The 16,794-nt window shown below is 42.1% G+C and overlaps 1 protein-coding gene across 6 annotated transcripts; it reads left to right on the forward strand.

Moving 5' to 3' along the window:
• The first annotated feature begins 347 nt into the window (after positions 1 to 347).
• Positions 348 to 14,189, forward strand: mki67 (marker of proliferation Ki-67). 6 transcript variants are annotated; one of them, XM_023820536.2, is made up of 17 exons: positions 349 to 713; positions 1,407 to 1,516; positions 1,600 to 1,681; positions 1,768 to 1,883; positions 2,758 to 2,830; positions 3,505 to 3,580; positions 3,824 to 4,414; positions 4,523 to 4,675; positions 5,255 to 5,490; positions 5,583 to 6,282; positions 6,369 to 6,487; positions 6,607 to 6,790; positions 6,880 to 7,014; positions 7,275 to 8,254; positions 8,413 to 8,464; positions 10,235 to 12,142; positions 12,489 to 14,189. In XM_023820536.2, the coding sequence occupies exons 2-17, from the start codon at positions 1,428 to 1,430 to the stop codon at positions 12,596 to 12,598; spliced, it is 5,604 nt and encodes a 1,867-aa protein (XP_023676304.1). In that variant the 5' UTR covers positions 349 to 713; positions 1,407 to 1,427; the 3' UTR covers positions 12,599 to 14,189. The 6 variants fall into 6 exon arrangements, with proteins under 6 accessions (XP_023676303.1, XP_023676301.1, XP_023676304.1 ...); XM_023820535.2 differs by having other exon boundaries at positions 348 to 713; positions 3,824 to 4,675; positions 6,607 to 6,718; XM_023820533.2 differs by having other exon boundaries at positions 348 to 713; positions 3,824 to 4,675; positions 6,372 to 6,487.
• Positions 14,190 to 16,794: the final 2,605 nt, after the last annotated feature.

Genomic DNA, 16,794 nt, shown 5'->3' on the forward strand with positions numbered 1-16,794 from the left:
GTTTTTGGGAAACTTTTTTTCCGATAGGAAAATAGTCATTTTCACAAACAGTAGGATGTAGTAACGACGAATAATATATAACATCCTGCACTGTATTCTTTAAATGACACGTTTTATTTGTATTGAAATTTACGATAACACAATGTAACGCAATTTCCCATTTACCGAAACAAAAACTGAATCTCATGACCATGCTTCCTTGGGGCTCCGTTCAGCTTCCAATCCGATTGGCCGAGCCCGGCAGTGCTGAGGGTAATCGCGCGCTTCATTGTACGTCTTATACTTACAGCCAATCGCCGCTCTTCGCGCGGAATTTCAAACGATTAGTCATTTGCCTTAATGTCACTCCGCGACATTTAAAACAAGATAGTTCCATGCATTCAAAACCTGTCTTCCATAAAATATTTCGTGATCTATCCGTTACAGACGTTTTTCCAAATTGGCCTGTGCGTTAATTATTTTGATGTATTTCAGTGACTTTAATTGATTCGGGGAATATGAATGAATTGTGGCGCAGGAATATGCAGGCGTAGTTCCCCTCGCACATGTCAGACCCCTATCGGCTGTGTGATTGCCATACCGTATAGGTTTAGGAAATCCGCAGTATCTAAATGTAACTTGTTTTTGTTAGTTTTCACTTCGGATGAGCGCTATCATCTGGACGTCGATGGAAAACACGTCATTTTAAACACGTTTTAAAAGATTGTCTACAGGTAAGTTTCTGTCTTGTTTAATTATCTGAGTTTAAGTAATGCTGGGATAAGTTTACTCGTGCTGTTTACAAGAAAATTGGCTTTCCCGCCGATTTGCCGTACGGATGATAAACCTGGCAGTTTAAAAGCTACACTGATATCACAGTGTGCCAAAGAAGCACTACATTTGAGCCAAAACACCAAACGTATTATCAGTTGCAGTGCTCTGCACATAAATATTTAACCGTCGGTACGTAACGCGTAAGCATCGTTGCCGGAGTGTTTTTTTTAAAGTTAGCTAAATTAATTTCAATTTTATTAATGAAGGGTGTTCGCATTGAATTGCGTCAGTACAGCCTTTAGAGAGTACAGCACGTGTGGTTACCGTTTACTTACCGTAGCTTAAGTCAGTTAGAATGGCTAAGAAACCAAGCAGTTGTTAACGACAAACACCTTAAAACGAGTTCCTTATTCAGAAGCTGGTGATAATATACTCAATTTCTGGCTGAAATCCTAATTTTTAATCCTAATTGTTATACGGGAGCAGCGAATTGATAAGTAACTTGGGCCCAGCACTGGTTATATTGGTCGACCAGAGAGTTCGACCGGTTCTGTTGCTGGTTCGGTGTGGGCTTTTCGCTGATATGTTGCTCATTTGACAAACTAGCAGTCTAACAGTGCAGTAACCCAGATAATATGTCTCTACCTGTTCAGACCAGGTAAGTAAAGCACGACATGCCTCTTCACGGGAAGATAGTGGTGATCAAAAGAAGCGGGGGAGATGGCACGGAGTTCCCTCTCACGGCCGCATGCTTGTTCGGGAGGTGAGTCCTTCCACCTGAACCCTTTGCTTTATGGTCTGGCGTGCCTGGTTACTGATATGAGAGAAGCTGCATGTGCTTTGCAGGAAACCTGAGTGTGACATCAGGATCCAGCTGCCCCAGGTGTCCAAGGAGCACTGCCGCATTGAGTTAAATGAAAATAAAGAGGTATTCATTGTGCTCAGTCAAGTTTTAAAGTATGCCCCGTGTTGACAGTTATGGTGACCCTGACTATCTCTCCCTCCCTCCCCCAGGTGATTTTAACAAATCTCAGCTCTGTTAATCCAACTCATATAAATGGAAAGCCTATGCAGCAGTCTGAACGTTTGAAACATGGAGACTTAATCACGATTATCGACCGTTCCTTCAGGTGACTGATAATGTTTGCCTATCGTTTATCAAGTCATTATTCCCGGGGTACATGTGCTTGCATAGTTATACTTACCCTGATGTCAGCAAATAAGAATTTACCCGGATATATTTTGCCTTTAACACAGTGTATGCATCTCTCCCCTCATTGTGAAACCATGATGTCTGTTCCTGTTACTACCCTTTGCCTGTACTGCAGACAGTCCTAAAGCGTTTAGTCAAAACTTCTACTATACTGTACCAGTAGCAAGCCCTCTGATGATTATTATAGCACTATTTGGTTGAGGAAATGCGTTACTTAGGAATGCTTTTAGTTCAGCTGGCTTTTATGTTTCCTTTCATTAAACATCAGTCTTCAGTTTTACCTGAGTGCTTTGGTGTTACATTAATAGTAAGGTGGTTTATCCTTTTAACTAGTTTAAGGCTCTGGTACTACGGCTAGCTGTACTTTGAATGCTATTGTAACACAGTATCTGGTACCTTTGCTTGGTTATTGCTGGTTTTGGCTGATTCTCTCAGGCTGCTTAGCTTGTTTTACTATTATCTGGGTAACCAGCTGATCCATGTTTCTCATTTGTCATTTTACTCAAAGGAAGTTGCAGATGCAGCTGCTTTTGGTTTATTGTATTAGCCGCTATAATTATAAACACCGATTTTCCTCTTGGGCTTCTTGGCGTAGTAGTTTTATATATCAGAGCCTCCGTCTTTGGTCGCCCTGGGTTACCATGTCATGTCTGGTGGAGTAAAATGCCTTCAGGTTTTCTTTTTAAATTTGGGTGATGCGTTAAATCTAAGGAAATTATTCTGCTGACCGATAAATAACTTCTCATTTTATTTTCCAGCATTTAAAATTCTTTCACATAACTTGCTTCCAGGTTTGAATGTCCTCCAGAGCCAACGCCAAAGAAAATCATACCGCCTGCTAAACGAAAAAGTGAAACTCTGCAGGTAACTTTCATTTTGTCTTGGAAGCATACCTGCTTTTTGTGCTTGTGCAGATGGGGTGTAATGTTATGGATGGTGTATATGAGCTCTGGTAAAGGCTTTGCCGAGTTGAGAGACTGTGATGTAAAACTGAAGTCACTTTATCTATTGTTCACACGGTGTACATTATGATTTACTGTGCAATTTGTTTTTTTGTTCTTTTTTTTACTCTGCTAATTTCCACTAGCACGTCTGTGAGAATCCTAATGCACGAATGAAATGCTTGCTCAATATTGCATCATAATCCATTCTAATCAGCTGTTCTATAGTACTTTAAGTAGGTGGTTTCAAGTTCTGAGTTTTTGGAAATGCATCTTGATATGCAATACTACTATAAATGAATAATATACAATATACACTTTTTCCTTCAGATAATCCAAGCGCCAAACATTGGTTTCTCTGTGCATTTCAAACAATCAGATGGTGCTGATGCAACCAGGTCACACTTTCAGCCCTGCTAGAAAGCAGCGCCATGTCCGCATGGTTACGGTTCTAGTACGGCATACATACTTTGCAATGGGAGAAGTGCCAGTTTGCAGTACGGGTTGGGTGCGGCACGGTTCTTGGTGGCAGTGGAAAAATGGCAAGTTTACTCATGTCTCGCATTGTTCCCTTTGCCTTAACATGTTTGTGTTAAGGTTCTACAGGAACATCAAGTGAGAGAGGCTGATGCTTTGGTGTCAGGAGAAAAGGGAAAATATCCACAAACTCCAGGTTTGTGCACCGGGCACCCAGAAAACATTGTATTTGTCTGTCTGTTGTGAACTTGGTTCTGTGCATGCTGTTGATTTTGTACTGAATTTGTGTTGCATACACTGCTCATGTATGTAAATGAAGAGGAAAGTTATTCAATACCCATGGATATTAAACGCTTGATGTTAAGTTAGTGGATGTGAATTGTGCTAATTTAGCTGTACTTTTTTTTTCCTTTTTTTTTTTTTCTTCTTTCCTATGTAGAACAAACTTGTTTGAAAGATGGAACAAATACGGTGTTGGCCAGTGTGGGTGACAGTGATGAGGCTGTGGGAAAACAGACCTTTACCAGCCTGGACCAAAGCAAATCAACAGCAAAAGAGGCTCTTTCACCCTTCAGTGAACTTTATGAAATAACAAAGCAAAGTCTCTCTGAGAAGTTGCCACGGAAATCTGAACAACCCAAGACCCCTTGTTCAAGACGTGACTCCAAAATGGAAGTGGTTCCTCAGAATAAGTCATCGGATGAACCTGACAGTGCCCCTGGTGCTGACGTAACCCCAAAGTCTGGGCGAAGGAGCATGAAGACAACACCAGGGAGAGATGAGCTGGCAAGTCCCACTCAGAAGTTGCAAGATGCCATTGAACAAGTTGTGACTCCAGTTCAGGTAACACCAAAAGTCAGACGTTCGTTGAAGTCTCCTGCAAAGCAGCTGAACGCTGGTGTCTCTGAGGATCAGCTGACCCCTGTCTCTCAGAAGAAAAATCATATCGGCACACCTCAAAAAATCACTGCTGCAGAAGTAGCTCATGTCCTTTCTCAGGATACTTCTGTGCTGGAAGACTGTACCATCAGTAAGTCTGTGACACCTAAAACAAGGCGAAACAAGGAAGCTCATTCTCCAGCAGGAGAAGGTGGGCCTTGCTCACCAGGTCGTCCTTTTGTCTGTACCCCAAATCAAGCCGAGGAAAATGGGGAGTCAGGTGAGGTTAAAGAGGAGTCCCCAAGAGCCAAAGGAGTTTCCAGTAAGAGGACGTCGCCCAGGACAACAGCAGGAAAACGTCAAGCTTTGAGTGAACTTGAAACAGCAGCACCATCTTGTGGGGAAAATGAAGGTAAACAGTTGACCTCAGATAAGTGTGTTATGCGCAGTGTGAGAAGTACAAAGTATATTAGCTATTCATTGCACAGCCACATAATCAATACAGTGTTGTGAGGAGCTAGAACATATCACAGGCAGCATTGGCCTCAAGGCACGTGCACCCAAGAGAAGATGCCACTTCATGACAGGGCACTTGCACCATTGCACACTTAAGGCAAACTAGAGATGCCGATCAGCTAAATTTTAGACTATGGAAGGAACCCAGAGTACTTGGAGGAAACTGGCGTGACATTGGGGGGGGGGGGGGACTCCAGACTCTAGGAGCCAGCATGACATTTGAACTCGGAGATGTGAAGCAACATGCTAGGAACAGCTGAAAATGTAATTCTTTAACGGATGCCCTCATCTGTATGATTATTCTTTTCTATGCATGCAGTCTGAAACCCTCTACTGATTTTTTACATTCAGTGAAGAGTACTTGTGTACATGGAGGTGTATTTTTGTTATACTTGCTGGTCTTGCTCATGTGAATTTGACTGCAGCTGTAATGGTTAAACTCATTAGGTTCTACTTTGAATATTTGTTTGTCTAGGTGGTCAGTCAGGCCAGAATAAGAAACGCAAAAGTGGGGACCTTGGTGGTTTGCCTGTGCCTTTGATGAAAAGGAAGAGAGTGTCATTTGGTGGGCAGTTGAGTCCTGAGCTGTTCGACAAGCGGCTTCCTCCAAACTCCCCCCTGCGCAGAGGGGCCACACCGGGCAGACGCAGCCTGTCTGTATTGAAAAAACACCCTGTCTTAAGAAGAGCTTCCATTATTGGCTTGATCCAGGTGAGTTCCTATTGCTGGATTTTGTGCGTTTTTGCCTACTAAATTTAACAACTTGAATCATTCATTCACTGTTAAACTTCTGAACCTCACAGGAGCTGCCTTCTGAAAAGTCAAGTTCAGAAAATCCAAAGGCTTCAAGCCCAAGGAGGAGAGTTTCTTCCAAAGCTGGGTCTACAAGTAGGACCCCTTCTCCTAAGAAAACACCTGCTGCGAAGAGTCAAACCCCTTCTCCGGGAAAGATAAAATCCCCCAAGGTGAAACCTGGTACACCATCCAAGGAAAAGGAGCCCAAGAAATCTCCAGGCCGGAAGTCTTCTCCTAAAACTGTCCATCAGTCTCCAAGAAGACGCAGGTCGTCCTCGAAAGAGAACCCTCTGATGTCAAAAGGCTTGAAGTCCCCCGCCTCTCAGCCCCAGACTCCTGTTTCAGTCTTGGGAAAGACTGGTACTCCACATAGGAGAAAATCATCTTCTGCTGGTTCAAAATCTTCACCCAAAACCACCTCTCGTGAAGGAGAATCTCTGTCTGCCGAAATGCCCATAAATGATTCCCTGGCAAGCCAAACGCCCATTGTACGAGGCAGGTTTTCAATATCACGAATTGAAACTCCTTCACCTGTAACTGATCAGGATACAGCTGCTTCAGACGGTTCTGTTTCTGTAACTCCATCTGTTCTGCTGAGGAGAGTGAGCCTCAAGTCTGCAAAGGCAACCCCCAAAAGTGCGAGGAGGAGGAGTGCCCTTGAATTAATTCGTTTAAGGCGAAGTGGAGCTTCTCAGGCCAATTTGAAAGGTTTGTAAGGTATTTAATAGTATGACGACGGCTAGTTTTCATGGCATGTTAAGTATCTCATGTTAATTATGTGTTTTTTTATGCAGTAGTGAGTTCCTGGGCTGATATTGTTAAATTTGGCACCACCAAAGCCCAGACTGAAATCACAGCCAAGAAACGAATCTCAAGAGGAAAAGCTGTCAGAACTGTGAAACAAAAACCAAAGGTAAGAGTTCTGAAGTTGCATTTTGGAAATTTTATTTCTAAATATTAGTAGCCAAAAATAGATGCCTTGATTTTGATGTCTGCTTTCCTGTGATACAATTTTCCTTTATTTGTCCCCAGCCTCCTAAGACTCCTATTCAGAAACTCAAAGGACATTTCAGTACGGGCCATGCTGAATCACCAGCTACAATTGTTGTTGGGAAAGCTCATGCCAAGGCCGCATTGCCTACAGGTCATGCACCAAAGTTTGTCCGCAACACTGCATTAACGAAGGAAAGCATGAATATGAATGAAGATTTAACAGGTGTGTGTGTGTGATTTTACATTTGGGTGATTTCACATTACTTGAAGTGTCTTGGTGACTTGTGAAGGTTATTTGATTCCCTTTTACAGGCATTGCAGAGATATTCAGTACCCCTGTGAATACAAGACGGAAGAGGGCCAATAGTGGCAAACCCCATAGTCCAGAAACTCCACAGGATGTCCCTTTGGGTGAAGCCTCTGTAATAAACACCCCTGAGGAAACAGGTAGGTGATTAGAATTGGTGTTCTGGCCTGAATACAACTTTAGTCTGTAATGTCTAGTATAGTTCTGATGATGTTTCAAAAATGTTATGGGGTTAATTAAGGAACCTGAAGTTTTCATCAGAATTTGTCCCTGCTGGGAAAATCCTGGATAATGGGCATAGCTTATGGAAAAGGCTTTGATTTTTATCTGATTCTTCAGAATATGTAAAGTAATGCCTGTTTAGTTATTGATGCTGTGGAACTGTGTTTTATGTTTGCAGGAGAAATGGTAGTCTCACCATTAAGTGTTGCCAACACTCTAAAGCAAGGATGTTACAGCAGTGAAGCTGTTGTAAGGCTTCTCACAGATGATCAGGAGTGCAGCTTTACATGCAGTGATTCTGTACAACAGAAGGCAACTTCAGATGTGATTTCTTCTGAACATGCTGAACAGCAGGATCTTGTCCTGGAGAGGATGGTGGGAAGCCCAAGACAAAAGCCTGAACCAGAGATGCCTCTAACGGGAGTTAAGAGACGTATGAAGACCCCAAAACAAAAGGCCATGCAGAAGGAAGATCTTACAGGCATTAAAAGACTACTGAAAACACCCAAGCTACCAAAAGTATCTGAAGAAGTGAGTTTAATTGGTGTAAAGGAGCTGCTGAAAACCCCTAAGGTCAAGGGTCAACCGATAGACATGGTTGGAGTTCAGAGAATGTTAACTCCCAAGGTGAAAGCTGTGCCACAAGTTTTTACAACTGGTGTCAAGCGACTGATGCGAACTCCAAAGCGGAAGAACGAGCCTGTCGACGACATGGTCGGATTGAAACGGTTGATGAGGACTCCGAAGCAGAAGAATATACCAGTTGAGAATTCATTTGGGGTAAAGCAGCTGTTGCAGACCCCCAAACAAAAGGATGAACCTGTCGAAGACATGGTTGGATTGAAGCGACTGATGAGAACTCCCAGGCAGAAGAATGAACCTGTCGAAGACATGGTTGGATTGAAGCGACTGATGAGAACTCCCAAGCAGAAGAATGAACCTGTCGAAGACATGGTTGGATTGAAGAGAATGATGAGGACTCCCAAACAAAAAGGGAAGCCAGTTGAAAACAAATTTGGAATTGCCAAACTCATGAAGTCACCCAGGCTAAGAGGAACCATTGCAGTCGAAGATTATACTGGATTACAGGAGCTTATGCAAGAACCAGAAGAAGTACCAGTTGCCAGGATCACTAGCAAATGTGATATCTCTGAACATGTAAGGGTAATTGTATTGCACTCCATGTAATAAATCAACAAGTTCCAAATTGAGTGTTGTATGTTCAGAGTGCACTGTTGATAGCACTATGATTCTACATTTTAAGTTCATGACTCTCAGTATTAAAACTGCATTTATTTTTTTTCTCCCCTTCAAAGGTTTGTGCCAATCCATGCACTTCAACGAATGGGGAAATATTTACTTCTGCGGGTGAGTATACGATATGTCAGTTCATCTTATGTTTAAATATGAGTTGTTGTGGGTCAGCTTTACAGCTAGTGTAGTCTAAACTAGGGCTGGGCAAAATGGTTTTTTTTATTTTTTATTTTATTAGTAACTGGCTATTCAGACAAGTAACCTGGTGTCGATATTCGACAGTGAGTAACTAATTATCACATTTATTGGGGAAGTATGTTTAGGCTCCACTCAAAGCAAAATAACTGAAGGATTTTAAGATTTGGCTTCCATGTCAGCGTTCTAGGTAGCGTTTCTGACATGGTTTTAAAGAAAAGGAAAAAAAAAACATAGCTATTATAGTGCAGTGCTTCACAAGCATTGCCCGTTGCAGTAATATTTTGGAAAAGTTGGGTAGTATGAAGCTGTCACATCACCAACTCCAGTCAGTGCCCAGAATGTCAGCTGTTCAAGTGGAACTTCCTGGTGGGAATTTTCAACTTTCCAACTTGGTTGAGCAAGATAATTCCCTTTTAAGATAAGGAATTTGCCAACAACCTTAATTTTAATACCCTAGCTACAGATTCCTCCTTTGTAGTTCCTTTCATTTATGCATGGGAGCAGTCTTCACAGGCTATAGCCAAAAGTGTATATTGCAATAAAGAACTACTGACAATTTCAGTCCAGGATGTCGAGATTCTACAATAATTGCAATTAAGGCAAAATCAAGCAAGACTCTAGAGCTTGAAATTATCGGCGTCGATCCGGACCTATTTGATCGATCTGGTATCGGCCATGAGTGACCGATCTACGTCCTATACTTGCTTGCTTAGTTTTCTCTAAAAAGATAGCTCCTATTTCATGTTAAATGTATTTCTACAATCAATCGCACGACAGTTCTTTCCCATTTTACATGTGTTTTATTGCGGCATTCGAATTAAATGCTATCGCTGCCCCTCAGTCTTTTTTTGCTACTCAGTGGGTGTGAGTACAGTGACGTCCGCCTGCTGTGACGTCATGCACATACCCCTCACAGTACGAGGAGCATAAGACGTGACAATCTGGGGGTATTTTACACTTTTAACGGAAACCAGTAGCACAGCGATTTGCAATCTTTGTAAAAAAGTTTTGAGGTGGGAATAGCGTTTAATGGACAGTCCCACCTAACAGCGCACGCAACTGCGAGACTAAAAAAGGAATGGATGATTTGAGAGTCGCTAACCTGGACTGTCTTGCGATACTGCAGCTTGTGATACAAGAGGGGCTGCCATCGCAACAAAGTGTAACTGAGCTGATGCCAATGGGAGAAAACTTGTTAAAATTCTAAGCATTCGCCACTTGTATACTTGCTTTGAAGATATTCATATTGAACCGCAAATGCGTAAAACAAGACGTACAAATGAGGTGTAACAGTACGTTATGTATGTTTGTAGTAGCCTAATTAAATATTGTCATACATTTTTTCCATCTGTATTAACTAGCTTAAAAAAAAAAATATATATATATATATATATATATATATATATATATATATATATATATATATATATATATATATATATATATAACAATTTTATTTTAAGTGTGTCTGTTGTGCGGACTTTTTTTTTGTTTGTCAAGCATAATTTGGTTTGGATGACTAATCTCAAATACATAAAAATTACTGCATCTTCAAACATATTGCCTAGCCCTATTTTAAACTATTACAAACCATGCCTGGCACAGCTTAATAGATTGTGTTAATTCAGAATTTGAGTAATAAATCATAAAATCTGAGATCATGTAGTGAGCGCTGTAATGTTTAAGTCTTATTTCCAGAAGCAAAGGTGGCGTTTGAGGAACCTTTGGAATTGCCTGAAAGCCAAAGCAACACATCTAAAAAAGCTGTTAGAGGACGTAAAAAAACTGACGTTCCAGCTGAAGATGAATCTGCCGACTCTAAACGTGATCGGGCAGTAAGAGCTGCTGAGCCTAATATTTCTGAGGTCAAGTCAAAAAGAGGCAGGCAGACCCGGCGAGGCCTGCCATCAACTCTGGGGGAAGAGGTTCTTACACCTGCTGTTGCAACTCCCGTTAAAACCACCCGAGGAAGAAGAGCAAAACTTGTGCCAGGAGCTGCAGAGGACAAGACGGATGAAAATCTGAGTAGAGGCAAAGCTGGGAAGCCAATAGAGAGCAATGAAACGATGCATGCAGAGAAGGAAATTACAGAGCAGGGAGCTCAAGTTGAGCCTTCTGCTGAAGCCAGACAGGGCCGTAAGGCTGCAGTGGTTCCTAAAAACGCTCTTACGCCCGTCAGAAAAGCTGGTAGGGGGAGAACAGCAAAGCGGATGGCTGATACGAAGGCCACTGTTGAGATGCAAAGCGTTGAAACGGAGCTCCAAAGCCCCACCAAGGTGGTGGATGGTCATGGCCAAGAGCTTGCGTCTTCACCCCAAGTGACTAAACCGAGAAGAGGAAAGAAGACTAGATCTGATGAAAATAATACTGCCTCAGAAAGTTTGAGAGAGGATGTATCAAAAAAAGAAACCAATTTGGTTACTGTAGCTGAAGAGCCAGCCAGTCCTATCGTGAAGCCTCACCGTGGGAGGAAGCCAAAGACCCTTGTGAAGGAGGTAGAGCAGCCATCACCTGCTGTGTTGCCAGCTAGAAGAATGTGCCGGGGTGGGCCCTCTGAGGCCGCTGCAGTGACTGGTTCTCCTTCTGTCCACTCATCGAAACCTGGTCGTGGAAAGAAAGTGCTGGATACTCAGGAAGAGAAGCTGGTTCAACCCGATGCATCCTCCACTAAAGTTGGAATAAAGTCCATCAGGAACACCAGAGGGTCACGTAAAAATAATCCGATTGCAGACGCTGGAACTGCCAGTGTTTGTGTTGCCGCTCCTGTACCTTCCAAGGTGGAATCCATGGTTCCGCCAAATGAATCCCCAGGGCTGGATAACCTTGTCATTGAAAATAAAAAGAACACAACCAGAAGAGGAAAAGCTGCCCCTCAAGATTCTGAAGCCAACAAAGCTGATAAAAAATCAGCAGTGGAACAAACGGTTGCCATCAAAGCAGCGGTGAAAAGGGTTGTTTCAAAGAAAACAGCAAAGTGGGATTTGGAGATACCTGACAGCCAAGATGTAACAGAGTTACCAGGCTCTAAGAAAAGGTCCGGTGTAGCGGGCAGAGAAATTGTGGACATGTCAGCTGAAAAAACCACTGAACCGTCAACAAAGCCCCGTCGAGGAAGAGGGGCGAAAAAGCCAAGCTCTGAGTGTTCAGAGCCTGTTGTATCTGAGCAGCGCAGTGCTACGCAGTCAGAGTCAACTGCACCTCCATTGAAAAGCTCAAAAGTTAATGAGCCTGCTGCTAAGAATGTTACTGCAGCGAAAAGAGGCACAAAGCGGACGATTGCACGCGACGAGTCAGTTGAGCATTTGGAAGAGGCCTCCACGACATCTCCAAGTAGACTTTCGACCACGAAAAGGGTGAGAGGCAAGGCTGCTCGCCTAGAAGAGAACAAGCCTGCGGCCAATCAAGCTCGGGGACAAAGAGGCCCTCTGAAGAAGGCAGTGAAAACTACAGAAAAGCTGGAAGGATCTCAAAAGGTAGAAACCCCAAAGCCTGTTGGAAGGAGCAGGAAAAGGGTGGTGCAGCACATGGAACCAGAACCTGTATCCCATGACAAACAGCCAGGCAGAGGAAATGCCAGGATAACAGAACCAAGTGGTGAGTTGTTTATGGGGTGTTCCATCCATCCATTTCCATACCCACTTACCCCTATGCAGGGTCGTAGGGATCTGAATAATATCCTAGAATCTTATGGCCACAAGACAAGGAATAACCCAGGGTACCAACCCATTGCAGTTTTGCGGTGTTATTACATTATAAATACTTCTGTTTAGTTTGCTGAGAGAATAACGAATACAGTAAACAGTCTTAGTGGATCTTTTAAAGGCTTGCAGTCGTATCTATAAATGGGATCACATTAAGGTCTAAGCAACACCAAATGGGCTGATAAGGTAATTAAACCCAACGGGAGTGTTTATTGTGTTCCGGGCCTCCTTTTTGGCAGATGGTGGCAAAGTGAAAAGTGCGGCCCGTGGAAGAAGAAAGTCTCCAACCAAGCCTGAGGCCCCGAGTGTCACAGAAGCCAGACCAGTGAGAAGCACAAGGCGAAAGTGACCTTTTTGATCTGAGGTTCTGCTTTTTGTTTAATATATTTTAGTCTTACATGTAAAGCGTCCTTTGGCTGTGACTGCTTTCATTGCTGTGCTTTCAGATGCTTTTTATCTTTTCGCTTTTGTATATATGTATTGGTAGGTTTTTACTTTTTTAAGAGCAACATTACACTGAACGTTTTTTGTGTGTGTGTAATTGCCAGCTGCCAGTAAATTACTCGCAAATGTGAAAAATTTAAGGGATTATAAAAAAAGGCTAATTCCTTTTTTTTATACAAAAAGCACTGGGTATTCAATATATATTTTTGTGAAAATGTCTATTGCTTGTTTTTTTTTTTTTTTTTTTTTTAATCCTGCCCGCTAAGAAAATTCTCAATCCAGGAAAGTTTGTTTAATAACATTCTAAACAAAGATGAAAACCTTTTGCTTTGACATTGATAAGATTCACAATTTTCTAATTAGACCATGGTTAAACTTTGGCATTCATTTTTCTTCCTAGTGACTTTTCTGAGAATTTTTTTTTTTTTAAATGTAATTTCACAGTAGATATTAAAAATTAAGAACTGCAGGAGACTGACACAAAAATGAGAATTCATTTCAAGCAAAGCCCCATAGACTAAATTCACCCTAATAGAATTGTGCATTGGGGCTTTGAATCGTGATACTTGGTCACACGGGGAAGACTTGTCAAAACCAGTATTGTTAATCTGTAGTTGCATGCACACTACCAAACCAATCAGTAAAGTCACTTAAGGGGAATGTGAATATTATCAAAGAGCGCTAAATTGGCACGTAATTAAAGCTTATTTTTTTTGCATTTTAAAAATCAGGATTTGCCATTGGAACCTTTCCTCATTTTAATATTCATAGCCGCAATTTACGTTAAACCCCCGCCCAACTGCATTTTGCCTATTTTTTCCAAGTAGTTTTAGTTGCTATGTAGTTAAATTCGATTTTTTTTGCAGATTAGAAATTTCAGCTTGATAGGTTTTTATATGTATATTTCATTGAGGTGTCTGTAATTCATACTCAGGTTTTTTTTTTATAAAAACAGCCAGTAAATGTTCCAGAAAATCGCAGACTTATTTTTTTTTCACTGATGCTAAAATAAACTGTTAAAAAAAAAAAAAACTACTTGTCTGTATTAATGCTTTACCGCATTAACTGACTTTGCATATACAATATTAAGACTGCAAAACAAAAAGCCTGTAAAGTTTAAGCAGGGACATGAATGGCTTTGAGAACATCACCCTCGAAGCGGAGTTTGGGCTTTTTCAGATAGTGGTTTACTGTCAAACAGGAATGAAGCGTAACAGCCTTCACTTGTGCTGTGTCTTGATAAATGCATGTTTAACAGTTCAGGGCATAGGCTAAAATCTATTTTCTTTTATTCTGGAGCCATTCTATAAATGTCCTGTCCTCATACTTTGAATGATTTCCAAATGGTGCTTGCAGCAATTAATCATGTGGGGTTCAAATGTGGTTCCTTGTATCTGTAACGTTTCAAATTTTAATCTAACCTTAGTTTCTCCTTTTGAGACCCCTCGTGTATCTTCACTTTGTTTACCTCAAATTAAACTTCAGCTGATTGTTTACCCGCCTCAGTCCCAGTGCATTTTGATAGTGCTGCTTTATTTATTTATTTATTTAAATAATTGCAGGGCTGGGATTCACATACACGTGGCCCTCATCTGCATGAAAATTATACAATTAGCTTTTGATTAACCGGCTCGTTCAGGTCCCCTCCCACCCCTCCTGCACAGAAATGCGCTGAACTGCCTGCATTTTAATAAATACCTTTATATTGGGAGCAGACTTTTCATCAAAGTCCTCCCACTCGCCGAACAACGGTCCCTGCTAAATCATCACAGGCCACACAATGGCGGAGGCTGAAAGTCATCTTTAAATATATCACGGTCGATGAAAGGGTGCAGATTGTTCTTTATCAAAACAAAAAGAAATCAAAGCTCACTCTGTGGCCAGATGGTACCTTGTAGGTGTCTTGGGTCTCTCTGAGGGCTTCTGAATGCGCGTGATGCGTTCGGGGCAGGGATGGCTCCTTCCTGGAGTGTCCTGTCACGTAGAGGCCTTATCTGGAGGTCTGAGAGCAATTATCAGGAACAATGCACCTCCAATGACTTTTTTTTTTTGTTTGTTTTTTGTTTTGTTTATGCATCCAGACACCAGAAAGGAGAGATAATGGCATTAGGAAAAAGAAAATTCTCCATAGGCCTCGTCTGGGGGCTGGAGCCCTCGATTGAATTTGCCATGGCACGCTAGACAGTAGAAAGATGTTATGCTTCTGTTGGACTGTGTTAAACGGATCTCAGCATGTTCTCTCTGAGAAGATAATGTCCTTTGTGGATATTAACAATGTCATCAGCATTAAACTTGCTATAGGGGGGGAAAAATGTTTTACATAACCTCTCTGTTAATTGGGTACAGTAGCTGCTAAGTATCTCATCTGTAAGCATGTGTTCATAGAAAGGTCACTAGCACCTTGGTATTTTGTTGCGTTTAATTTTAGTTTAAATTCTGCAGTATTTCAGGTGTATAAGCAAACTGTTTTCAGTTTTTAAATTTGTGTTATATTTCTGCTCCGGAACAACAACCCTGCAGCTTAAAAGAAAAGTTGTTCGTGTGGCTCATAACAGAATCTGTGCAATAGAGGTGTAGTGAAATATTTACTGTTGTTTTTATATGCTGGAGGAAAAAAAAACTTAATGAAAATCATATTTCATGAGAGATCGTAATCGGCGTCCAGGTAGTTCCTTTTTCTTTATGGGCAACGATATAAAAATGTAGGGAATTTTTTTGTAAACTGAGCACAAAGGCGTCCTTATTAATTTCTTAATGCAGGAGGTTTTTGTTTCGGAAGAATAAAGGGTACGGGGACATGCAGGGTAAAACAAGTGAGAATTGCCAGTTCTGAAGACGTGGCGCGATCCGTTGGGTAAAGTATAGAAAGCAGCTGGCAAGCGATCGGGGGGGGGGGAGCAGAAACGGGGCCGAAGAAGCGGCAGAATGAAGATAAAACGATGTGGCCTTTTTTTTTCTTTTTTTTTTCCTTCCTAGCTGATCGCTGGCAACAAGAAATAAGCCCAGTGAAGAAGAGGAATATATGATGGGTCATCTGTTGTATAATGAAAGAAGTCAAGATGGAAGTCAAGGTGATTCAGATTCTCTTGGGGGGGGGGGACTCTTCGAGCCTCTCAAAAATAGGCCCGGGACTGATCTATAGTTTATAAACTGACCAAAATAATTAGCATTCAAATTAGATTTGAGGACTTGGCTTGACAGCGAAAGAGAAGGAAGCCAGACTGTAGGGGCAGGCTGACAATCTCGTGAATAGAAATGTGTCTATGGCAGGATTAAAGGGATTTTTTTTTTTTTTTTTTAACCCCCGAAGAAAGTTCTGTGTTCATTATGATTAACATTGTACTTGTGATAATATTCAGTCGAGTCAAATAGTGCATATCATGTTTTCGCTCCAATAGTTTGTAACAAGCTTTTAGTCGTGAATTTTAAACGTGTGGCACTCTTGCTGGGGTGGCGGAAGCAGCGTTTTCCGAGCCGCGTTTGATCACTTTCTCGGTGTCCGTCTTCATGATTTCTCTAATGCGAGAAGGGGTATTAGACAAAGACTGGCGTAGGATGACTCGCTATCGATATCTCTAACGTGACGTTATGTCTTTCCTGACCGGTGAATGTGAGACTTGTGGTTTTGGGCTGAAATCCAAGGGCCCGCTAAGAGGGAATTGTTCAAACACAAGAGGCAGAGGTCTGGGAGGGAGATAGGGAGGGATTTAGCGACTCGAGCTGAAGGATGCTACCAGAGGGGAGGATTGGGGGGGGTGGGGGAGGTCGACAAGATTAGCAGCGCGGGCCTGGAAGGCTCCGGAAGCCCTCGTCAAGTTTATCTCCCCCCGCATGGCAGGTTGCAACAAAGAGTACAACATTAATGCTGGGGGCCATAAAGCAGGACCTGTGGCGCTTCAGACTGAGTGTTACCATCTCTGCAACCCCCCCCCCAACGCACACTGTCACATACAAGGGGTACATGCTGTCAGTACCGACAGGCCTATGGGGAGAATGCAGGGCAAGGGATGGGGTTTGGAAGGGTGGGGGGGGGGGAACTAACTTTGATGTAAGCTTGTAATCGCAGCAATACAGACCTGACAGTGGAGTTTGACAAACGCC

This window comes from Paramormyrops kingsleyae, chromosome 20, assembly GCF_048594095.1.
Source record: "Paramormyrops kingsleyae isolate MSU_618 chromosome 20, PKINGS_0.4, whole genome shotgun sequence".
Taxonomy (NCBI): Eukaryota; Metazoa; Chordata; class Actinopteri; order Osteoglossiformes; family Mormyridae; genus Paramormyrops; species Paramormyrops kingsleyae.